Consider the following 26,336-nt stretch of genomic DNA (forward strand, 5'->3'; position numbering starts at 1 on the left):
AAAGGGTGATTTGTTAAGAGCTTGATAACTTTTTTTTAAAAAAAAACGCATAAAATTTGCAAAATCTCATCGGTTCTTTATTTGAAACGTTAGATTGGTCCATGACATTTACTTTTTGAAGATAATTTCATTTAAATGTTGACCGCGGCTGCGTCTTAGGTGGTCCATTCGGAAAGTCCAATTTTGGGCAACTTTTTCGAGCATTTCGGCCGGAATAGCCCGAATTTCTTCGGAAATGTTATCTTCCAAAGCTGGAATAGTTGCTGGCTTATTTCTGTAGACTTTAGACTTGACGTAGCCCCACAAAAAATAGTCTAAAGGCGTCAAATCGCATGATCTTGGTGGCCAACTTACCGGTCCATTTCTTGAGATGAATTGTTCTCCGAAGTTTTCCCTCAAAATGGCCATAGAATCGCGAGCTGTGTGGCATGTAGCGCCATCTTGTTAAAACCACATGTCAACCAAGTTCAGTTCTTCCATTTTTGGCAACAAAAAGTTTGTTAGCATCGAACGATAGCGATCGCCATTCACCGTAACGTTGCGTCCAACAGCATCTTTGAAAAAATACGGTCCAATGATTCCACCAGCGTACAAACCACACCAAACAGTGCATTTTTCGGGATGCATGGGCAGTTCTTGAACGGCTTCTGGTTGCTCTTCACTCCAAATGCGGCAATTTTGCTTATTTACGTAGCCATTCAACCAGAAATGAGCCTCATCGCTGAACAAAATTTGTCGATAAAAAAGCGGATTTTCTGCCAACTTTTCTAGGGCCCATTCACTGAAAATTCGACGTTGTGGTAGATCGTAAGTCTATTCATGATGAAATGTCAAAGCATACTGAGCATCTTTCTCTTTGACACCATGTCTGAAATCCCACGTGATCTGTCAAATACTAATGCATGAAAATCCTAACCTCAAAAGAATCACCCTTTATAACACAAGTTTTTTAATTCAGTATTTTATTTTATTTTTTTTCAAGTAGGTTAAAAAGAATTAATAATATGGTACAAATTATTCATTCTAGAATGCTAAATCCATTCTAGAAAAATCGATAATTTTTGAAAATATTCCAGGGCAAACGTTTCAGGCAAGCGTTAGAATGCATTAAAAATTATCTAATAGGGAGAATCTCACAAAATTTTTTAATTCACATTCAAAACACTGAATTCAGATGACACCTTAAGAAGTGATGGAAATTCAGGGGAACGGCTGTAAAAATGGTGCACATCTGTCCTACACCGAGAAAAAGTGAACTGTTTTATAGGAAGAATGAACTACCTCGCACGAAAATTGAACCAAATTTTATTCCACATTTTGAGATTTCCACAAAGCGTTGTTAAAACCAAGAAATTTTAATGCCCTGTTGTACTTTTTAACTACAGTTCACGAAATTACATCATCTCATAGAAAAAAATTAACTAAAAGTAAAGAAGAAAATCATTGGCGCCAAATCATGATCATTTTAACCATACAGTAGTTCATTCTTACTATTTTTGGGAATCGTACGAAAATCTTCTTTTGCTTTAGTTCATATTGAACTTATGTGTACGGTCATTGAACTTGATACTCACGTTTAGTTCATAAAATTTTTGAGACATACTTAAAGAAAGTAAGATTTCATTAAGCTGTGGAAAATTTCGATACAAATAATAAAATTTAACTACAAGCAAATACATTTTTTCCAATAAAAGTAAGTTAAATTTAGCGTTAGTTTAACTACGGAAATTTTTTTCTGTATATGACAAGTTCATATTACAGTCATCGCTTCTCCGCCAATTTTGCACAACTCCCAGACCCAAAGAACATTTTCACTAATCTTTTGGAGACACTTTTTTGCAGCATTATTAATATATACATTTATGAAAGAATAATTTTATATCAATTACTATTTTTTAATTAAATTGACTAAAAATTAGACTAAACAAAATAATAATGCAGCTTTAGTTATTAAACTAAACATAAATTTAGGAACTTATATCATAAGTTCAACCACAGCTTAATTTCATAAATTTCAGACTTCAAGCATTCACTTATAATAAAGAAACTAACTAACAATTTGGAAGACAATGTTAAGAAAAAAAAACTATATAAAAGCGATGGAAATTGTAAATAGGTTTTCAAATTCTTGTGGGGGTGGGGGGGGCGCTTACATTTTTCTGGGGGTCTAAGCCCCCTGCCCGGAGGCCTTCCTACGCTTATGATCCTTTGTTTAGGGCGCTTGGCTTTTGGCTTTTTTTATTATTGGTAATTTAATTTCTTTATCTTGTTATTGATATCATTGTCAAGAAGATTTTACGTTGCCCAATAAGTGGTCCAATTCAACATATTTTTGATGATCTCCAAATTATGTTATATTGATCAATAATCTCAAATTTATACCACTATTAATTGTATCAAAAGTTTAATGATTTAAGATTATTTCAATAATCGTCCAAATTGATATTCATCTATCGCCATTGTCATTCATTGATACAAACACCTGAACAATTTTCAATTTATTCAACAATAAACACTAAATTGAATTAAGCATTTGTTTAATTGAAACCCAATCGAAATTTCTCAATGACAAAATGTGGCATTAATAACAGCATTATCCAACTAAACTAGCAAGCACTTCAATTCAACTGTGTGCTCATATTTTCAGTCTGTCTCAAAATCTCTGCCATTGTATAGCACGTGCCAATAATATATTTTTCTATTTTGGTTTTTAGCGTTTGTTGTGTTGGCTTACTCCAAAGCGAATCCGGTTTATTATTGGGTTATTTTCTTGTTCATTGGACCTCGCTTTGTATTCATATGCGGGGATCTCACAACTATAGCAAATAAAAAACAACGCCACTTAACTTCAAGTCAGGCAAACGTATACATTATACCACTCCCCCTGGCTATTCAATATTAAACACGTCTGAACGTATTTCGATCCATGTCAACATTTATGGTCCAATCCAAGTGGAGGGGTAGTGGGAAGTCACTCTACACGGGCTATCACCATATTGAATTTCAGCCACGAGTAGATGTACCCGTGGTATAATAAAAACGATCAATTTAACAATGAACAAGTACAACGATAATCATACCGATTTAATTGACTCGTAGAAGAGGGTAGCGGATCCTAATGTATACTGATGTATGTCAAACAAATTAGTATTTAAGGGTTATTGTAGTAGACAAGATATTGTAGTATAAATATTTAATAAATCCAAAGAATAACGAAACTATAAATTAGATCAATTTTTAAGTAGTCAACGGATTGTTAGAAAAAATATTTAAGCAATTATTAATTAATTTGAAGAGTTTTATATCCTCCAAACTACAATCTCTAAAACATGGTTTATGAGTGTCAATTACTTTGATTTGATAAATTGAACATTTGTAATGCTTTTGTCTCTGGGGAAGAGTTATGAGTTTGTCTTTGAGAGTTCTTCTAAAGGCACTTCCAAAAATGTTTTCCCAAAGATGTTCTTTATTTTAAGTGCATATGAAGTTCATTTAAGTCAATTTTTTTTTATTTTTTTACTGGCAAATTTTGCCTATTTTATTTCAAATAGCATAAAAACAGATAAAGAATTAATAAAATGGTACGAATTATTAAAATTTTGTCGAAAAATTGCGAATTTTAAAAAATTTTTGAAAATATCAAACGTTGCAGACAAACGTTAGAATGCATTAAAAATCATTAAAAAAAATAAAAATTATTTATTTCCAAAATGTCAAAAAATTTCTTAATTCACATCCAAAACACTTAATTCGCATCACACACCCTCAAAAAAAATCGCTTCTCTAACATATGTTCCAAACATATTTTGCAGGAAGCACATATATTATTGGATATTGCCGAAACATTATTATGTTTGTTTTATGTGAACATATTATATGTTTGGAAGCATTTGGAGCCCAAAAATACCATATGCTTAGAAGAATTTTCACCCCAAAGAAGATTGTGCTCATTCCCTCACATAATTTTCACGTCCACGAAATTTTTTAGTTCTTGGCACCTTTTTCTGTAATACAAATATTGTTGAAGAAATTATTCAATTTTATAAATTTTACCTTTCGCCTGGACGGAGAATCGAACCGAGGACCATACAGTTTGTAATCTACTGGGCTACGTAGCTGTTATAGTCACCAGTAGACAATTATCGTTATAAGTTACATTTATATACCCTAGTTTGCAGCGCCCACGAGCCCATGCAAACATAACATTATTTAACAGAAACATACATTTTTTGGCCACGTGGAGCAGTGGTTAGCATGTCTGCCTTGCATGCAAAGGGTCGTGGGTTCAATCCCTGCTCCGACCGAACACCAATTTTTTTATTTTTATTTATTTTTTTTTTTTATTTACACATTTATACAAAATTTTTGTAATGAAACTTCGAAATGTGGGTTACTAAAGATTTATAGTCAGAAACAGGGCATGATATAAACGAAATGGACTGAGCTTTTGGATAAAATATTATTTTTTATTGCAAAAATAATAATTTTGTAACAAAAAACTGTTTTTGGTATAAAAGTATGAAATTTTGGAAGGAATTCAAAAGTACTAACAAAAGAAGAACGTGGAGTCGAGTATAAACATACATAAATAATTTTATAATATACACATACATTTATTTAGGCGTGAACAGTTTTTTTACCAGCATTTAACACCATTTTAAATGCATTTAAAACATATCGGGGTTTGTACTTAATTTCATTTTGACCATTAAGGACGGTATTAAGTTGGCATTACCGCTCTAAAATTACCCCATTTTGCCTTTAACTTTTCTTTAATAATTCTTTTTCAATTGTGTTATCTGCGAAACTCGAACTTAATGTCGGCTTTTATATTTGAAGGTGCCCGTCAACTCCTCTTAGACTACTTATTAATAAAGAGGAACTAAGCTTTGTTTTTATACATTTTACTGTTTAATTTTTCACTATTTCCTTCTTTTTTCATTTTACTGTCCCAACTCTAAAAAGAGTATAGTGCCCTTTCGTTATTATTATGAAGATCCCTTTTTAATTTTTTATATTTTCTACCGTTTTTTTTAATTTCCTTTGCCTGAATATTTTGACTTACTCCTCGTACGTTCCGATTTCTTTTAACGAACCAAGAATACCCATACACAGAAAAAAATCACCAAAATATTTCCAGTTAAAAAGTTGATTGAAGTTAAAATAATTTAATTGATACAAATAACTTTTTAATCAAGATAGAAACCTTAAGTTAATTAAGTAAATGATTGAAATTGATTCAATTAACATTTTAATCAAACTCGGAAGACTAAGTCAGTAAAAAAAGCGATGGATGTTTTTAAACAGACAATTATTTCAAAATATATATTTTTTTATCAAACTAAAACACAAAGTCAGATTAGAAAGTAATTGAAAATAGTTACCATTTTAATTCAAAAAATTAAATGAGTTTTGCAATCAACATCAATTAAATGTTTAATTGAATCAATGAAAAAATTAATTGAAATTTTCAAATTAAATCAATTAATTTTTTAATCAAATATTGTTTAATTTTAAATTCTGCTCTCACGGGGAAAACACATGCTGTTTTTTTTCAAATGTCTATTCTCTTGGTTGCGAATGTTTATTTTCTTTACTCCCAATACTCATTCTAATATTCAAATTAAATAATATTTAGACTTAAACATATCAAATTTTTGGCCTTATCATAAAACAGTTTTCCAAAACAACATACAAGCGGTTTCACAGAAATTGTTCTCTTTTCATTCTCTCGCTTTGTTATGTTTATATCTGTCAACCCTCCCGGTTTCCATCTCTATAGTGTTTTTCAGGCTGAAATATTGGCAATAAGAGAGGTGGTGAATTGGCTGAGAAGTAATGTTCCAACAAATATTGGCATTAATATATACTCAGACAGTCAACCTGCAATAAAATCCTTGGACTCTGTGTTCCTTAACTCAAAAACGGCCATAGACTGCCGCAAATCTCTCAACGAGATGGCTGAGCAGTACAATATTCACCTAATATGGGTGCCTGGTCATAGGAACATACCGGGGAACTGTGAAGCAGATGTGTTAGCAAGGCTAGGAACTACCTTACATATTCCAGGGGAGCTAGAATCTGTTGGTATGCCTCTGGCCACCTGCAAGCTCTTACTGCATGAGAAGGCTGTTATGATGGTCAATATTCGATGGGAAAATTGCAAGGGTTGTAAGGACACCAAGCAAATATGACCCCATTTAAACTTAAACCGCACACTAGATATGCTAGTGTTCTCAAGGCGTCAGATAGCACTCCTAATATCTGCTATAACGGGTCGCTGCCTGATAGGCGAATTTGCAAAAACTATAGGTGCGAAGTATAATGACTATTGTATAAGCTGTCATGACGTGGAGGAAAAGGAATCAATTAAACACCTCTTGTTTGAGTGTCCTGCTTTTTGTGTAAGGCGTAAGCGAATTTTAGGAGCATATAGCTTTAGATTACTGGCTGACCTGGAAAACGTTAACTTAAGCAGTTTGTTAATTTTTTTGGAGCAATCTGGTTGGTTCCACAAAAGTAAATAATAGAGAAGGTTTCAGTGGTTAAGACTAGAAGTGCCCATATGTAATAGGTACTTTTAGTTAAATGTGGTATCACAATGGACTGAATAGTCTAAGTGAGCCTGAAATTTAATCGGGCTGCCAATTTAACCTAACCTAACCTTCCATCTCTATTTCTTTCTCTATACTCTCTTTCTGTCGCTCTCTGAATAAAATATCACAACATATATATGTTTACTCGAAATTTGTTAATTTATATATGTTTACATTCACACATATTATTTTTATGAAACATTCATGCCCCAAACATAATATATTCTAACATATTAACATATATGTCCCAAACATTTAGTGTTAGTTTAGGAACATTACATGTTTGCACTTAAATATATTGTGTTTAAAAATTGTGCCCGAAACACATTTTGTTTATATCGGATCATATGAAAAACATATTTTTCTAACAGTGCAGTGATGCAAATTCACGGCAACGGCTGTTGAATCTTTCGTGACAATCAATTGCACGTGGAACCATCGAAGGCGAAGGCTGTCCCGTCGAGCGGTAAGATGATGTCAAACTTTTTCGTGATTCACGAAATACGATCGACATTGATTACTAGGCCAATTATTAAAAAATCCGCTGCACTTAACGAAGAAAAAAGTAGTATTTTACGCTCCGGCTCACACATCTCGCTTCCCCAACTCAAATTGGGTTACAAATTTTAGCCCCTTCCATTGTACTCTACTGATTAGACCGACTTATTTTTTTTAATTTAACTAAATCAAAAGATTACCGACCGACATTGATCTACGAGTTTTCCTCCCGTCATTCTCTGAACAACGGTGAATTGAAGACTGCGAAAAACTTTGCTGTGAAATAAGGGGGTTTATTGCTTGAATATATATAATTTCTTCGATCCGATTTAGGAAACAAGTAAGACGTGGCATTATAGTTTGAATATTGATAGTCGTAAATCCTTTGAAATTTAGATATTCTGCACATAATGATATTGCTACTACAAGGTTTTCGGCACTTGGCTAGCACCAACAAAACTTTCCTAGGGCACGAGGCCAAACAAAGCGCTAAGACTATGTGACGGTCATAATCATTTGTATCGATTTCATTCTCAAGTTAGTATTCCACTACATGAAACTGCAAACACATGGGAAACTTTTCAAATAACTATGTTCCACCACTTACCATACAGTGTATCGCGTTGAAAGCGGGGGGTCAGTGACGCCGATCTTGGGGGGTAGCATACAAGAAATTATACTCCTCTCAATTGAGGCATTTTTAAATAAAGTACCACAGCTACGATTAGTCGTGTGATATATTCATGTTGGAGCATGGATGTGTTAGTTTTGGAGGTACCTTCTGATATGAGGATCATTCATACGAACACACTAACATCTACTCGCAGTCGTGAATAGCGAATACATAGAAAGACCAAAGCCAAGTAGAGGACACACATTAAACGTTAGGCCCCATCCGTGGGTACTTTTTTTGTTAAAACATGCTACCGTCGTACCCCACTAAGCCTTTTAGTTGGTTATACGATTCGTTCTGTTATGCTGTGTTGTGTGTATGTAAAATTTTATGTAGGTATGTTTGTTTGTTCTTTTGTCTGTAGCCCCACCGCGTTTGGCATCAAGATAATATTTGACAGCAATAAACTGGCGACTGGCACGAGTTTGTTTCCCACGGTTTCATGGACTGGTTGGCTGTGGCTGTGCCTGCATGAATGATGAAAGCATTGAGTCGGTCGGTCGAACCCGTGTACTTGGAATTAAACCGACAACACAACTACTTCATTTATAATGCGATCATTATAAGCAGAAAGAGAGAGAGAGAAACAACAACTACAACGTCATAAACAGCACAACACAATATTCTGTTATCGTTGTTGTTTTTGTTTAAATTTGGTCGTTTTATGTGATGTTTACGTAGAAAACGTTGTGCCAATTGACCATTGCACTGTGGTTCATTCATTCGAATTTTGGTTTAAACATTGGATCACCCAAAAAAGGAATATGATCACCTCAAACATGTCTCAAGAGCAAAATGTTTTTTTGGAACATGTTAGTCGCGACCATCTTATTTTCTCGGAAATTATGTATCTGATTTCGGCAACTATGCATAGGTTTGGCTAAAAAAACATTTTGAGATAAAAATGTTCCATTTTTCCCATCCAAAAATAAAAGTTTGAGCTTAAAACATGTTTGAGGTGATCATATTCCTTCTCTGCGTGATATTCGACGACGGGGTTTTTATTGGACTTTGTAATATTGTTGCGCTTGAAACTAAACCAAATTGGCGGAGGGGTCTCAGCCAACATACGTTTATCACTTCAATGTTACAACACAGGTGACTGGTGTCGTGCAGTGAGATGACACTGACATATGAAGGTCAGTACTATGTTCACTTTTCCCGATGAAATTTTCGCGGTCACTTTATTAGAACAGTCCAATACAAAGCAGATAAATAACTTAATTGATGCGCAGTTTCTTGTTCCTCTAGATTTCGACAAGACTTTATAGGAATATGATTGGTTTCATTTATAATTTGGATTATTTCAGGAAAAGTAATCGCGAAATTAAAGTGATTTTCAATTCGAAAACCAAACATCATCTTAAGATATAAGTCAATTACGACTAAACTTAAATCTTCTATAGGTAAAGTGCTATATCGACCCTCTATCACTTGGGTTAGTTAAGACCTTGATTGAAATATATGTATATGTCGCGTTGTTTGAAAAAATATCGAAGCTACAGGCAATCTGGGTGATGTACTTTTACTCTAATTGTTCGATAGCGGTAGAAGAAAATAGTTATCCTGGGGAAGTAGGTGACAGTGGTCAAATATTAGTTCTCGGTTGAACCAAGTGTTCATCATCAACATTTAAAATCCGTAGAAACTCAACTTCGTGGATGACTTGGTACCACTCGATATACCTTAAATATATCCGCCTCCTGTTAATATATTTACTACACAGAAAAAAAAGTGTCTTGTAAATTTAAGGACCATTTTGACTTCCACATAGTTCAACAAATTTACTGTAATATAGTTCATTTTTCGTACCCACAACGAAAATTAACTTAGCTAAAGCAAAACTTATAAAAAATCAGTAAATGTTTTTTAGTTCACTAACTACGAAATGGTAAGGATTTTTCCTTAAATAAATTTCCAACACAGTAGTTAATGCATCGTTGATTCTATTATAAAAATACATGGGCAATATAAAAATCTTACTACGAAATGTGGACAATTTACTAAGACAAAATTTTGTATAGAAAAAAATTTTTGTAGTAAAAATTAACTTAACGACATTACCGATTCGTACGATGACTACCTACAGATTATTTCCCTTTTTATTATATGTTGGAGTGTTTTTACTCACATTGAAAATTTTAGTTAAAATAGAATAAAAATTAGTTAATATAATCCTTGACAGGTGTATATAATTTTTATAGATTCCTCATAGATTTGGTATATATTTTACCTTAACTTATAGATAGAATTCCTACTAATCAATAAACGTGCTACTGGAAAATGTGAGTGCATCATGCGAGGGAGTTTTTAGAGACATTTTGTGTATATCTCGTATGATTGTTTATGTTTGTTATTGCATCATCTATGCTGTTCTTGGTTGTTTTGATTCTAGAGACAATGGAATGTTCCTTGTGTGTTGTTGGTATCTTTTGTGGTGAGAGTTGTTTTTTTGCAATAGCAAGATCAGAAAGGGATCGTGTGTGTGTGTGGAGTTGTTTTTCTTTACGGCAGGTATGTATCCCTTATGACTATTTGTGTCTTTGAGTTTTATTGTTGCATTCAGTTATGTTGATGCATTTATGAAGTGCACACGTGGATTTAATTTTGCAAAATTGTACGTGCGGTATTGGTGTTTATTAATGAAAATACATTTATTTCGAAACATTTTAGAAACTGAGAAGTGAATGATGTGATGTTAGAGGAATCAAAAACGCTTTTTATTGATAAAAAACAAATAACAGATTAAGGAACTGTATATTTCTGTTAATATATTAGTTTAAAATTAGTGCGGATTTTAAATTGATTTACATAAAAAATATACAACATGAGTGGTAATAGGATGATTTATATTTATTCTACATCTGGATCACAGGTTGAGAAGCGACCATTTTTTTTGAATCTATATTTTTTATGTTACAGCAATTCCTACAGGTGAGTACTAAGTTCGAGTTTAGCCGCTAAAATTAAAAATAAATCACTAAGCAAAGTATAAAATTATACGTCTTCGATACAAATTTAAATATAACTTGATGGAGAATAGCCCAAATCAAGTTTTTTATAAAGATTATTTTTTATAATGGATTATTAAAGAAAACTTATCATGGAAATTGCAATTTTAGCCGCTAAACTCGAACTTAATATCCACCTTAAATACTAAATGCTATACTGACAAGTGGAAATTATGTCTAATTTTATAATATTTTTTATTTCAAATATATTCTGAGAATAATTTCAATAACGTCCCATTTGTCCATGGATATGATTCCAATAATGTACCTACTGGATGGATTTTTCAATGTGGTAAGTTTTTCTGTAAACGGTATTTTGTCCGTTTTTAATAAAACCAAAATTTCAATTTATTAAAAATTATTTTTTTCACTTGCAAGTATACAGGTCTCGTACTGGTAATTTTTTGAATATTCTTACTGTTTAATACTAATTAAGCTGATATCCTTATTGGCTCTAGGAAATACTCTTGAAAACCGTAAGTTAAAGATCAATATGAACGATAGAATTAATTAATTAATAATATTTTTCTTATATTTTGTATAACTTCAGATGCTTATAAGCCAAATCCAAAATCCAAAACCCAACAAAAGTTAGCCAAAATCGATGAAATTGGACAATTCAATTGAATATAGCAACTTATGCCACATATATCTTTCATATGGATAGAAAACATGGAAATTTAAATTAATTAGTTTAGTCCTAATAACATAGAATATTACTCTTTTGAAGAAGCAATTACTAACTACCGACAAGTAAATGCGTCCAACGTACTAATAAAATTATTTCCTTTATTGTATATCATAAGCCATAGTTTTGTGTAATATAATAATAATTCTTTGAAATAAAATACTGGTGGTTATAGAAAATTGACTTGTTTTGTACGAAAAATTTCTTAGTTGTATACAGGCTTTTTGTACTTTTGATTCCTCAATTTCTCTACTTTTTTGAAAATTATACCGACAAACAGTTTATTTCAAACCAATTTCTTAATACAGGTTTCCCAAACAATTGTTAATTTTTCCGGATAGCAGGAATATTTTGAATGAGTTTAACTATATTCTTCCCACAGCATAGTAATAATGAACTAAAATACGATGTAATACATGAACTAATTTATAAGAAAATCATGAACTTATCTAGATGAAAAAAATCTTTGGCGCCAAATCATGGTCATTCTTACTATGGGTTAGTTCATTTTTCATAAAAAATAGTAAACTTTTTTTTCGGTGTAGTGGTCGAAATGTTCACCTTTAAACCTGGGTTACATTGGTCCAATTATTCTAATCACGCTTTGATCTTGTATGAAATCCTCCTCGTAAATCACATTTTGCTCTAAAAAAATGAATGTCACATAACAAGACTGATGAGGCCATTTAACATTTTGATTCCTTACATAGTCTTACAGCCTGTTTCTGTATGCCGAACGATCTCTATCGATCGACTGAAATGCATAGAAACAGCTGATTTTTGGTTATAAATTCAGCTGTTTGTTTCCATATCAGTCGATTGATAGAGCTCGATCGACATAAAGAAACAGGCTGTTAGTAATAGAATTACCACTGTGTAGTGAACATTTAACTACGGTACAAGAGCCATCGTGATCCAATGAATGTTTGTCTGTCCGTTCAACAGTGTGCGATTTTGTGTTGGTCGTTAAATTGACGGTTGATGTTGGGCTTGGAAATTTTCGATGCTGCGCTGCTGCTGTTATTAGTTTGTGTTGCACTGTTTGTTCATTGGAATGAACGTTGCTTTGGCTTGGGATTGACATGGATGTGGTTTTTCTGCCTTGTTTCTTCTTTCGATGGTCGCTTGTCTGAGAGTGTAACGTGCGAAAAGAGTGAAATGACATCCGCGCGTGCTAGTGGCGTTGATGGGCAGTTATGATAAGTTGCTTGTGGTTGTTGTATTTTTTTGGCCTATGTAGCCTGCAGTTAGTGTATGCGCTATATTTGCCAATATGGATGGATACCCATATTGGCTTTGGGTTTTCAGATGATTCATAATAATGAAAAGAACGTGCAGACATGCGCTATGGTGAAATTCAATACGCGCTTATTCTGCAGGCCTAAGCAGTGTTGAGAGCTAAGACATTTTTTCTACCGACAGGAAATTCAAAGGGTCCAAAAATATATCTTTTTTTTAAATTAGAGGAATTTATTGATTGGTGAATCTACATAGTTTCTTTAGCGGGGTTTCCAGCAGTACCGAAACACTGTGGCGATAAAATTTCTATGAAGAAAAATGAAATGTCAAACTCTTGTATAATCACATATCGTCTTCCAATTTCCCCTAATAATCTTAGCTTTTTAGTTTCGCAATGCTCAAGGTTTGGAACATATATGGAGAAAAGATATATTTATATAATCAAATAGATCTTTGTGAATTCTAATTATTACAATGAATAAATTTAAATCCGTAAGTTCCTAGATTTCGGACGTATGAATTTGGTGTCAATGTAAATCAGTTTACCACATATGCCGATTACAGAAGGTCCAAAACAGTTCCCATTTATATAGCAGGATAGTTCTGATGGTTTGAGAAGCAATGGATCATGTAATTTCGTCCGAACAAGTTCTTAGATTTCGGACGCATGAATTTGGTGTCAATGTAAATCAGTTTACCACATATGCCGATTAAAGAAGGTCCGAAACAATTCCCATTTATATTGCAGGATAATTCTGATGGTTTGAGAAGCAATGGGTCATGTAATTTCGTCCGAACACTTGGTTTTCTGCGTGGTTTAACATCTGTCAGTACTGCTTAAATATCCCAATTGATCCAAAGTTTCTTTAAGTGGTTCACTTAAAAATCAAATCTAATGCGATATAATTCTATTCAGAACTTCAAAAGTGTGTATAAGCCTAATACGAAGATCATTATTTCGCATTGGGATACATGCTGATATGGGGTTTTCGTAGAAACACATGCATTGGAGGAGCTAGGATTATCCCCCCACGAGTTTTGTTTACATAAGAATTCATCAACGGATCCAACGGCCATCTTGTATTAGCATAACCAATGCTGGGTCGTCTTGTGGAAATGATACAACAGTGAAGACATTATGAGAAACGACTGAAAATGTCAGGAACTATCAAAGGATAAAATGGGAAACGGCGAGAGTAGCGGCGAATGCATCATCAAACCATGATAGTAAATCCGAGATTGGCGAATGGTGTGAATGCTCGACGCCACAAAGATTGACCCTGAAATTTAAGACTCCAGAACCGATGGAGTAGAGTACTGAAATGGGCGCATACTTAATATAGATGCAGAGAATCTATTCAGATTACCGGTCTATTTAATTTGGCTATCTACATCTTTATTTGGCGTTCCCTACTAAAAACTGTATAGGTGTTACGTGTTGAGTATTCTTCTATTAAAAGCTTAAAGGTATTCTTTGCTCTATCCAATGAATGGTTAAATATGTAACAATGTCCTAATATGGCAAATAATTAAACTGCCAATTTTGGAGACCAATATATGCCCATGGTAAATTGACTATGGTAACCTCGTGCAGAGAATGAACACTTAGCATCCAGTGAAGAGCAATCCCACAAAAAAACACCAACTTTTTTGTTACCTTTGGTGCGGCCAATAGACATTCCTCAGGTAGACCGTTCCCAGGAAATACAAAAGGAGCGTGTGATCAAAGGGTGTATACAACAGCAGCGGCCCTCATCGCCATAAGAGATGACGGACACGTCCCTCTGATCGTTATAACATTTGTCGACTTAGGCACGATCCAATGATCCATAAGCCTTTAAAATGCTATGACGATTCCTCAATTATAATCGTGCCATACAACACAAGCACATGGATGGACAGAGTACACACACACACTCTTCAGAAGAATTACGTACAATGACTTCAAGCTACTGCAGTAATTTTTTTTAAAGCAATAGCGAAAAATACGGTCGAACCAAATCAACAATAAGGGGTTCACAACACTTGGAGCATTGAACAAGGCCCCATGGCTTGCGATAACAGTGTTTGCTGACTGAGTATAGGCAGCATTACAAAAAAGACAACAAGAAGAACAGAGTGCCGGCAATAGCAACAGCCCCAGCAAACATCGTCATCGTCACCCAGAAAGCCTGTCTTAATAGCCTCAACAACAGCCCAAAACGGAGCAATAAAAAACAACAACAACAACATTGAGCAATGTATTGAGATCCATTTATCGCTGTACGGATGGAAGGCATGTGCGCGGCCTCTGTTGTTGATGGCTCGGTCTGTTTTGTTGCCTCATGCTAAAATTTCGAACAGTAACAAGCTATAAAAGTATGGAGGACATGAAAAAGTTTGCTTCTAATACAAAGGGACATTACACTTGTTAGAAACCCATTGTTCTTAGCTTGAATATTAATTGCAGAATCAGTAGTCTTTTGTAAATGAGTTATGCTTCATCTAAAAAAAAAATCGAAATATTGATTTATTCTTTTGTAAGACCAAAGTTCAATTTTTGATATTGTTTTAAAGCCTGTTTTCTTTAAGCTTTGAATACACATCGTTGTACTTTGTGCCCGTCCGTTATATAATTTATTACGATGGGTTAAAAGGGTTTATTGGAAGTTAAAAACGCTTACTTCTATGATGAATCTTTTGGAATATGAAATTAAAAAATGAAAATTATCCGTTAGAAAATCGTTATAATAACACGGAAATTTCGATAAAAACTTTCAAAATTCGAATGGTTGATTTTTAATAACCTCAAATATTGATTTCCCAACGCTTTAATATTTTGACTTCTCCAAATCTCCCAATTTTTCCTGGTCTCCAATTGTGGTTTGGAGATATTTCTGAGTAAATAAAATATTTCTCCAATAAATGTTACATCCCGTTGATTCTGTTTGGAAACCCATTTAACCACCTTATTGGCAACACCGGTTGAAACGGCTGAAGCATGTTCGCGTTTTATTTCACCGTCAAACATCAGTTCACAAACGAACAATTCTGGCAAATTCGAAATGACAGGTTTTCAATAACCTTGAATGTTGTTTTCTCAAAGCTTTAATATGTTGACTTCTCCAAATTTCGTAAAGCCATTTTCTCCAAATTGATTTCGCTAATTTTCCATTTCTAACGTAGTTTGTTCCATTTGTAAGACTAGAAATACTTCTGAGTAAATAACTAATTCTCCAATAGATGTTACATTCCGATCATTCGGTTTGGAAACCCATTAAACCACCTATAAAGGAACCCCATTAAAGTACTCAAAGGGTAATTTTTAATCTATTCTCGATTTGGTTTTTATCAAAAATATTGCTGAATTATTGATTTTGGAGTGAAGATCAGTTAGAAGCATTGCAAAAACTAACAATGCATCTAGAAAAACATGACAGTTCGTTGCGGTTTATTGTCTGGTGGCTCATAATCATTCTTCAACGATATTGCGAATCGTAGCGCTTCCATGAGATGATAACCAACTTTTTTCTTGCAAGAGCTTGACTTGCATGTGGTATCAATAAGACCGTGCCCCACAACAGTCGTAAACAGGGCATGAAGCCGCCGATTTCAGCCGCCGCCGAACATGTCGACTCATCTCGACTCAAATTTAGTCGCCAATTAATCAAAAATATCGGTTTCAATCAGAAAAATGGATTATTAATTGTCGTATATTTTGCCAAAATTTTGAACCTTTCGCCCACAATCAATAAATATAAAATTTGGATGAAATGTAAATTTGATTGTAAGATTTGTTGTACCATTAATCTCATTACCATTCGAATAACTTCAAATTGATTTTATAATGGATAATTGTCCGCCGCCGAAGAGACATATTTATTTCAGCTTAGCTGTCAAGCCACCGCCGCCGGAGGCAAACATTTAGTGTCAGCCGCCGCCGATAAAAAGGGGTCGGCTTCATTCTTTGCTCGTAAGAATGGAGTTATTGAGAGGCGAGTTCGATGAACATTTTATTTCACGTTCGCCTTTAGACTATACAAGCAAGCCCGCTTCAATTGACGGATTGGAAGAGAACATTGAAAGATTTACTCGTGTAATACCGGGCGAAATATTGAACTAAGCGGATGGACTATTTGAGTCGCAGTCGCGGTCAACATTTCCATGAAATAATCTTCCAACGATAAATTATATGAACTATCGATTCAAATAATCACCCTTTTAAAGCATATTGGCAAAGTCACCAATATTTATTCTAATATTTTGACAAGATTCTGTATCTGTATTGCCGATGCAACAACAATAATACAAAACCCCCAATCGTACAGTCATGCTGGCGGCATTAAGACACTACTCACAGCCACAACACAAGCCAACCAAACAAATCGACTGGCCGACGGACCACAAGACGGACAGACATACAATAGCAACAACAATGAGAGTCAACAACGAAGACGACTATAAGAAATAATCAAGTACGGCAGTTAAACAGGCAGCCATCCAGCCAAGTAAAGGCAATAATAACAACAACACAACCCCATAGCGCGCAATCTAAACCATTCAACCATCCAACGAGCTAGTCGTGAGAAATCGACTACAGAATAGTTTCCCACGGTATAACAATCACAACTTAAGTCTTGACTCGTTCATCGTTTGTTGTGTTGCGCATACACGAGTGTGTGTATTGTTTGTTGCTTGGGCAGCTTAGGCTGCCTGGATTGAATGTATGGCATGAATGCATGTTCAGTGCTTGTTGTTGTTGTTAGTGGTGGTGGTGGTGGCAGTTATTGTTGATTTTTCTTTATGTTGAATTTCTCGGCAGCGGCGACTGAGACGATGACGACGGATGTATAGAGTGTGCTGTAGTGGTAACAACGAAAATATTCTCTGCGTGCGGGCGCAAGGGGAATGACGCAAATTCACAAGCTGCCGCAAGGCAAGGACAGGAGAGCCCCGTAAACGAACGTATGGACGGTGGTGGTCTTCTCTGTGTGTGAGTATTGACATCGTTGTCGCTGTTGTATACAAAATACGCACATGATGTCTCGTTCTCGCCTGCACTCAGTTTCGATCATGCTCAGCATTGCAGCCATTTGTTATAAAAAGGCCGGTGAGAAAAGTTTCTGAATCATTTTTAACTTAACCATCGTACTGAACACATCGCACTCCTCTACTCTGTGAGATTGTGTGAATATTGCGAATAAATCAAGAACTCAACACCAAGAATTGAACTACATCAACTGAACTGTAAACTCTCTCTCTGTGGATTACTTAAAACAATTAAAATGGTCTTAGAAATGGAAATGTCAAAAACCTATCAATATCGCAAAGTCATGAAACCCATGTTGGAGCGTAAACGACGTGCCAGAATCAACAAGTGCCTCGATGAATTGAAGGATATAATGGTCGAGTGTTTGACCCAGGAAGGTGAACATATTACACGCCTCGAGAAAGCCGATATTTTGGAATTGACTGTGGAACATATGAAGAAATTGCGAGCTCAAAAGCAATTGCGTCTCAGCGGAAGTCAGGATGCCAAATTAACAATAGCTGAAAGCTTTCGTGCCGGCTATATACATGCCGCCAATGAAGTGTCGAAGACATTGGCCACCGTACCAGGAGTTAGTGTGGATCTAGGCACCCAACTAATGAGCCATTTGGGTCATCGTCTAAATTATTTGCAAGTGATTGTACCCACCACAGTGGCACCATTGGGAGTTGCACCACCTCATTCAGCGGCTAGCCATTTCAACACTTTAGTGGGTGCTGCTCACACTCAAATGTCAAACTCCTCATTGTGTGGCAGCCCCGAACCACCAGTACTCATCACCCCTCCACCTTCGGAATGTGGCAGCAGCGATAGTGGTAGTTGCAGTCCTGCTCCAAGTGACACAGGTTCTATGTGGCGACCTTGGTGAATGCAGGCGTAGTAAACTAGGTGCCTTTGATGCATCGGATTTAAATTGAACTGAATCATCAGCAGAATCGCTGAGTTTATTATACTTGGAGGCTAGAGGATGGAACCCTCGGCAGCTTGACACATTCTTTGAAACATTGAGCAACTGGAAAGTGGTTTAAATCACCCAGATAAATGAGCTTGGAGAAATCTTTAAATTTGTAAAATATTCTTTGGAAAAAAAAATCATGAAATGAAATAAAAAATGAATATATAAGACTAAATCCTATTTTTTACTTAATATTTTATTGGTATTTAACACAGATAGTTCTTTGAGGTGGTTGGGTACTTAGAACTAACATCCAAAGGTGGACAATAGTAGTTTTCTATTTCCGATTAGGTGAGGTATTTATGGCTAATCATAGACAGAAATTTGATTTGAAAGTTTCAAAGAAGAACGGAAAATGATTGTATTTTGCAGAATAGATGTGAAATCAAAATAAGGTCTGAAAAAAGTCATCAAAAGTTGCCAACGGACACTTTATAATGGGCGTAGGCGGGCCCAAAGGGACAACCAACGACCTTAGATCTAAAGAGATCACGAGCAATGCAAACATAACTGTCTTGAATTTAGGATGTTGGGATTAATTCGATCACCTTACATCAGAATTATGTAATAACTCGGGGGCTTTTCATTGTAACTCTAGGACTGATATCAAATGTACCAGTTATTAGCGGATAACACCGAAACTGGGCCAAAGCGTGTGTCTATGTGTAACGATACGATCACAAAAACGTGGTAATTAGAATAAAAGAAAATTAACTAGAACGTCCTAGAAGGAGCCAAAGTCAAATGGGGCTCCGGTCGATCTGAGCTAATAGAATGGATAACAATCTTATATAGGGAGTGCCTCATGAAAGAGAGGCTTTAGAACTCTCATGTTGTCTTGATATCATTCGAGCAACCAAAGATTTGGAAACGATACTGCACTTTACACTTATAGAGATATATTTCAAAAGCAAGTCAGCCAGAACAGCTATAAAAGGGAAATAACTATAACACCAATGGACTGATGAATATAGGCAAGAATACTGTAGTAGGCATATACGTTGTGGATCCCGAAATCCTAGTATTGCAAGCAGAAGTTATGGCGGCAATGGAATGTATGGAATAGTTCAGTAATATCACAAGGACGTGAACATTTGACGGATTGCCGTATTCATGAAATTGCTATGCCGGAATACGGCAGAATCCGGATTATGGCGTAATAAGAGGCAACGTAAAGTTAATGAAATGGCGGATGAAGCAACGATTGGAAGAGCGACAAATGAACGATTAGATGAATGGGGCGGAACTAGAACTAGAGTTGAGGGCACTCGTGTGTTAAATAGGAGTAGCGGATTATGGTGTATGTAGGTAATTTTTTCGGGAGGATGAAAGACAAGTTAAAGGACGGGAAAGAGGAGATACCAGACTTAGCACAATTTAGAAACAAATGCTAAAAAATACGATCTCAGCTAGGGAAATCGGGATTGCCTTTAAAACCTAACCTAACCCAAATACATCTGGGATTGTGGGCAAGACAATTTGTGGAAAATGTATGAAAAATCACGATATTTTTGAAGGAGTTTACACACAGTCTAATTTTATTTATTTCCTAATTAACGAAGATGTCAAACAATCCGGATATACTTTTCTAAAAGATGTATTATAGTAGCATGACTTAGTCCAATTGCCCATTTGAATACAGTGGTGGTATTCCCATGTTTGTTATTCTGTCGGTGCCGTTGATGATCATGATCATTGATCATCTTAATTATGGTCGTTAGTGTTAACGTCTCTAAATAATGTGAACAACGACATATTGTATTCACCAAGTAAAACAAAAGTAATAGCAAAACATATACATGGACGCTATGGAAATTCAGTTTACCTACAATTCAAGCAACTGCAGCATTCGAAAAACATATCGGTAAAGCATACACTGCCACCAACCAATATCAATAAAACTAAGACAACAATAAGAGGAGCAAGCAAGCCCAACCGTTGCATCCCATCCATCCCATCTTTTAAGCCAACCCAATCCAATCCCAGTGGCATATTGAGCGTGTGCCATTCATTGTCATGTAACAGCATCCCATATTTACAAAACGTAGCAAGCGAAACAGAGCTGGCATACCCTCGAAACAAAGTCATCTTGTATTCCATTAAAGCCATGCTTAAGAAGAGTAGACAAGATGCAGATAGGACGAAGGCAGGGTGTAGAAATAACATATGCATATGAAGAAGAAAACAAAAACACTAATAAACCGGATTTAATAAAAAGCTAAAGACTTTGAGCATACCAATCGGCATTTTATTTGTCCGTCCATTGGCCTGGGAAGACCGTGTGACCATAAAAGAGATCGATCAGCCAACCATCCATTTGTCCATGGCTTTGCTTTCGAACGGGCACAGTGGTTATATGACGAAATCTACAGTACTATAAATACGACAGTAAATTGAAAATATTTTTGTGATAGGAATTATTTTTATGATCACGAAGTTGTGCCAACCTCTTATCGGATTTATTTACGTACCGATTTGATATTTTGTATATACTTAAGGATTTTGACATTGAATCCGAGGTAGAGATAAGATTTCTTTAAAATAATAATATATAGAGTGTGTTCTAGGCTCTATAAAATTGAAATTGGAATAGCGAATTATCGAATCTTCTATTTAATTTGTGAGATAAATTTTTTCTAGAACAGATACATGTCGACTTAAAAACCTAAATTGCGATACAGAAAATAATTTCATATTTTACCAAGATAATGATCCGAAGTACAAATCGCAGGTTGCCCGCTCTTGGTTAATATACAATTGTCAAAATCATCGAGCATATTTGGGCTGAAATTGGACAAAAATTTATCAAAAGTTGTATAGCAGTGTCCAGGAGCTCAAGTCGTCTATTTTGGAAGCCTGCACTGAAATTTTGAATTTTCGTGATGTTAAAGATTACGCAACCTCAATTTTAGGATGAGCAATTTACACACTATTAAGGACAAATTTCTTTAAAATAATGAAATTTTAATTAAAAGAAAGTTTATAATCTTTACTTCAAATATTTTTTTCATTAAATTTAGGACACACGTTTTGAAAATTTGCGTCCCTTCGTTGAAGTTGCATGTCTTTAAACTGAGGCAAATTTTCCTTAAAGTAAAGGAACACATTTTTGATTTAAAGAAATCGTCCTTAAATTAACTGAAATATTTTTTGTTTAGATTTAAGATAAAAACACTTCAAATCTATATTTAAAGTGTTATTTTGAGGATTTAGCGTCTTTGGTTTAAAGTGTTTTTGGAATTAAGAAAATATGTTTTACTTCGAAGTATCCGTCACAATTTGGATTTTTAAACTGGCATTTGTTTGTACGTGAATAGCTTTATTAATATACCGGTAAAATAGAATGAAAATTCGATAAATGAGATCTGTATCCTAATTTTAATTTTATAGATCCTAGATTTAAAGCCAGATATGTCGCAAAAATTTTTTCTTATTTTAAAGATCTCGCATCTTTGGCTCGGAATCAATACAAAAATCCTTAAAGCAAGGTCAAAATCTTTGGATCCAAGTAAACTTTTTTTGAGTGTGGAATAATATTGATTCTCAAAATTGCAAAAATCTTTGTTTTCAATACTTAAAAGAGGTGTAAATTTGTGGTCTAAAAATAAAATCATATCGCTTGACAAATGAAGGGTACTCAGGAGTACTCAGAAAAAAGTGTTTACTTCAATTACGAAAGTAATTGATCAAATTAATATCTAATCGTAATTGATAACACCCATCATGCATGCCAATTAAAAAAAAATTATCGATCTAAGTAAAACTTAACTAATTCAATTAATGTATGTATTTGTTTTGTTTTTTAATTAAATAATAATTGTATCAAATCATTTTTTAAGTTCAATTTAAATTAATTGACAAAATTTTAGCAATGTTTTTCTGTATACCATCTATCATCAATACCCTCAAAAAAAGTGAACTCTCTATTTCACTAAAGCCAATTTAACTTTATTTTAGTTCATGGAATTATTATGTTTGGAGAAAGTTTCCTTTACTCTAATAATTTTTTGTGTACGTTCGTTAAATAAACTCAAAACCGAGTAAAAAATTATACTCAAATGAAGCATAAAAATTAACTAAATTCGTGCCTTTCACAAAATAGTTCAGAATTTCTGTAAATTTTTAAATTTTACCAAAAATGCGTCAATCATGAACTTCGTATGTCACTAAAGACATTCTTGCAATTTTGAACTCCAAGTTTTTCCTTCAAACTACAAAATTTTCTTTATGTCTAATAAATTTTCTTGAATTTGTCGAAAACTATTTACTTATTTTTATGACCTCGGCGTGATGCCAACGTTTGTAATACTGTTTAGTTAAAATTTTCTACAAATATACAAAACTTTCTAAAATTAACTGAAAGTTTTCTTCCTGGTGGGTTCACTGTTTTTTCAGTGTAGATGGTGGTGTTATATATTGTTTCCTCTGAAGATTCTCTCTATACTTTACTCCATTCTGAGCTTCTATATTTCACAAGATAACCTTCGCACAAAGAAAATATACTTTCCACGGGAATGAAATTTAAGACAAACTTAGTTCCCCTTTTTATAAAGAAAAAACTGTGTGTAAAAAGAAAACTTCGCTTGTCCAAAATTTCGTTCCTCATAACTCTTCTTTCAGTGTAGCTTTAATCTCCAAAATTCCCAAAAAACCACTGTATTACGATTTTGGCATATGACTATTTACCTTTGTTACACTACCCAGTGGACTAAGTGAGAGCGGAACTCGACATAGATCGTGTCCATAATCATTGTAATGTTAGCCCATCAACTCTTCCGTTCGTCGCAGTTTTTTTTTGTAGCTCATAGTACGTTCTTCTCACCATTAGCAATCACTGTTTTCTGGATTGGGGAATGACGTTGTGTTTTGCAGCGGGTTGTTGTATTTTTTACAGTCAACGTTGGTCCCCATTTCTTGGGATCGTTGGGCCATTGTGGTGTTCACAACATCATTTGAAGAGTCTGGGTTGACTCGGCCCAACTTTGTCTGTGCGTTATTATTGCTCCATTCGTAGTTGGTTTAGCTTGCGTCTGCACGTTTTTTGTTGGGTTACTTCTTTTAGTGGGGTACTTTCATGCCGCTTTAATGGCAAAGCACAAACCAAACACTGCCACGGTTTGTCTTACAATGATGATAGCTGTAAGCCCACAAACCGACAAACGAGTAAGCAAGCAAGCCAGCCAGTCATCTAGCCAACCAACAGTCAGTCACTCAGTCAACAACAACAATAGCCGGTCGTGATCTTGCCGTAAGTAGTCTTGAGTCTTGAAATTAAAATTAAAAAAGGGCAGGTGTGTCGATCGTGTGAGAACCACGTTCCAAACCATTTTCTCACGATCGTCGTTTTGATATCACAACGTGTTTGTTGTTGTTATTGTTGCTGCCTTTGTGCTGCTGCTGCCATACTTACGGTCTTAAATGCATTATGTGGTGGTGCTGTGACGACGTCTTGTGTTTTTTTTTCTTGGATGTGCTGTAACTGGCGTTCCTTGTTGTTTGAATGACTACAACAACGCTTTTATCCATCTTATTGGAAAGGTAAGGTCGAACGACCTGGATTGTATATTATTTACTACTCGTGTTCATGCTTGGAGGGTGATTTCCTTAAAGAACATACTTTAATGGTAGGTTACCATAAAAAACCCCGGTTTGCTATCTACGATTATCTGAGGACACAAAGAGATTTGTCTCGTCGTAATGTTCAATTCATTTTAATTTTCCCCAACTTCTATTAATCCGAAAATTTTAGAAATATCCTATAGGGCTTAATGTTTGACTTTGTTTACATGTGGGTTCAATTGACTGTTCTTAATTCAACCAATATTAAAACAAGTTTGCTTAGATCCAAAGTTTTTGATCTTAAGGAATTTGGTATTGATTCCGACCTATTTTTTTACATAAATATTTTACCATGCCATACAGCCTGATATCTAGGTTATATGAAAATAAACTTAGATTACAGATATAACGTATCCAATTTTCCAGTTAATATTATTTTTTTTCCATTAAATATTAATTTAAAAATCCAAATTAGAACATAACAGACCCATCGACAAAAAAAATATTTTTTCAGTATGTGTCATTTGATCCGACTGTAAACAGGTTAATCTTTGTGGCTCAAGGTTCGTGTCCACAAAACTGCATTAGCGCGTAGTTTTGATTAACTTTTTTAATTTAAAGAAAAATTCAGCTAAATGGCATCTATTACTATAGTTAGTTTATCCTTTCGGTTCAAACGTGAGAAGAAGCCACCGTGGTGCAATGGAAAGCATGCCTGCCTTGGATGGCAGTTTCGACCGAACTCCAAAATGTTTTTTAGCTGTGGTTTATCCCTGATGATATTTCTGAATTATCAAAGCTTATCTAAAGTGGTGATTTTGAAATGGAAGATTAAGAACGTGCAGGACAGCTAAAGAAGTTTGAAGATGCTGCATTTGAGCCATTACTCGATGATGATGTTGAGCGAGATTCTTCCCGGAGATTACCTGTGAATGTTGAATTACATAGATTTTTCTAATTTAATATCATTCCATATTTTTTACTGAATGATTTGGAATTATCTCGGTCTGGACCTAATATACTTTTTTTCAAACAAACTTTTTTTTACCGCGAAAAGAAAATTCCAAACAATGTTCATTAGTTTAATTAGGGAGTAGAGTATTTTTCTTGCGTAAAAGATTACCCAGTTCCAACGATTTTGCGTTTTAAGGCCATAGTATTTACCTTTTCGAGCTGAAAACCAGCTTATTTTCACTGCTACTTTTTTAAATCATGTAATTTAGAAATATTAAATGTTTTTCAATCAATTCATTGGATCTTTTCCATCCACAATTTGACAACACTTGATAAAAATGAAATCGTCTTCATATATATTTTTGCACTTTTAATTTAGTGTTTTGGTGAAAAAATCGAACATAGTCTCACCTTTCCGTCTGATTTTGACACGTAATATCATAGTCTTTCATTGGCGTGATAATTCAAAATTCAAACTAGACCTCATGTACAATTACCCTACGGGATATGAATCAATCCCACACTGAAAAAAATATTTACGTGATAATTAAGATTACGCAACAATTTACAAACTTTAAGGACAAATTTCTTTAAAATAATGAAATTTTAATTAAAAGAAGATTATAATCTTTGCTTCAAAAATTTTTTCATTAAATTTAGGACACACATTTTGAAAATTTGCATCATTTCGTTAAAGTTGCATGTCTTTAAACTAAGAAAATTTTCCTTAAAGTAATGAAACATATTTTTGATTTAAAGAAATTGTCCTTAAATTAACTGTAATATTGAATCTTTAGATTTAAGATATTAACGCTTCAAATATAGGCTATGACTTATTTTGAGGATTTAGCATCTTAGGTTTTAAGTTTTTTTGGATTTAAGAAAATATTATTTACTTCGAAGTGTCCGTCATAAATCGGATTTTTAAACTGGCACTTGTTTGTAGTTGAATAGCTTTATTAATATACCGGAAAAATGAATGAAAAATTCGATAAATTTTATAGATCCCAGATTTAAAACCAGATACGTCGCAAAAAATAATCCTTATTTAAAAGAACGCGCATCTTTGGCTCGGAATCAATACCAAAATCCTTAAAGGAAAGTCAAAATCTTTGGATGCAAGTAAACTTTTTT

The 26,336-nt window shown here is 34.4% G+C and overlaps 1 protein-coding gene and 1 long non-coding RNA gene across 2 annotated transcripts in view; both read left to right on the plus strand.

Moving 5' to 3' along the window:
- LOC142237503 (uncharacterized) overlaps positions 1-26,336 on the plus strand; it is a 141,069-nt gene that overhangs the window by 102,630 nt on the left and 12,103 nt on the right. The window lies entirely within an intron of this gene.
- Positions 17,520-18,864, plus strand: E(spl)mbeta-HLH (Enhancer of split mbeta, helix-loop-helix). The gene has a single exon (XM_075289237.1). The coding sequence runs from the start codon at positions 17,970-17,972 to the stop codon at positions 18,600-18,602; it is 633 nt and encodes a 210-aa protein (XP_075145352.1). The 5' UTR covers positions 17,520-17,969; the 3' UTR covers positions 18,603-18,864.

The sequence above is a fragment of the Haematobia irritans genome, chromosome 1 (genome assembly GCF_050003625.1).
Source record: "Haematobia irritans isolate KBUSLIRL chromosome 1, ASM5000362v1, whole genome shotgun sequence".
Lineage (NCBI taxonomy): Eukaryota > Metazoa > Arthropoda > Insecta > Diptera > Muscidae > Haematobia > Haematobia irritans.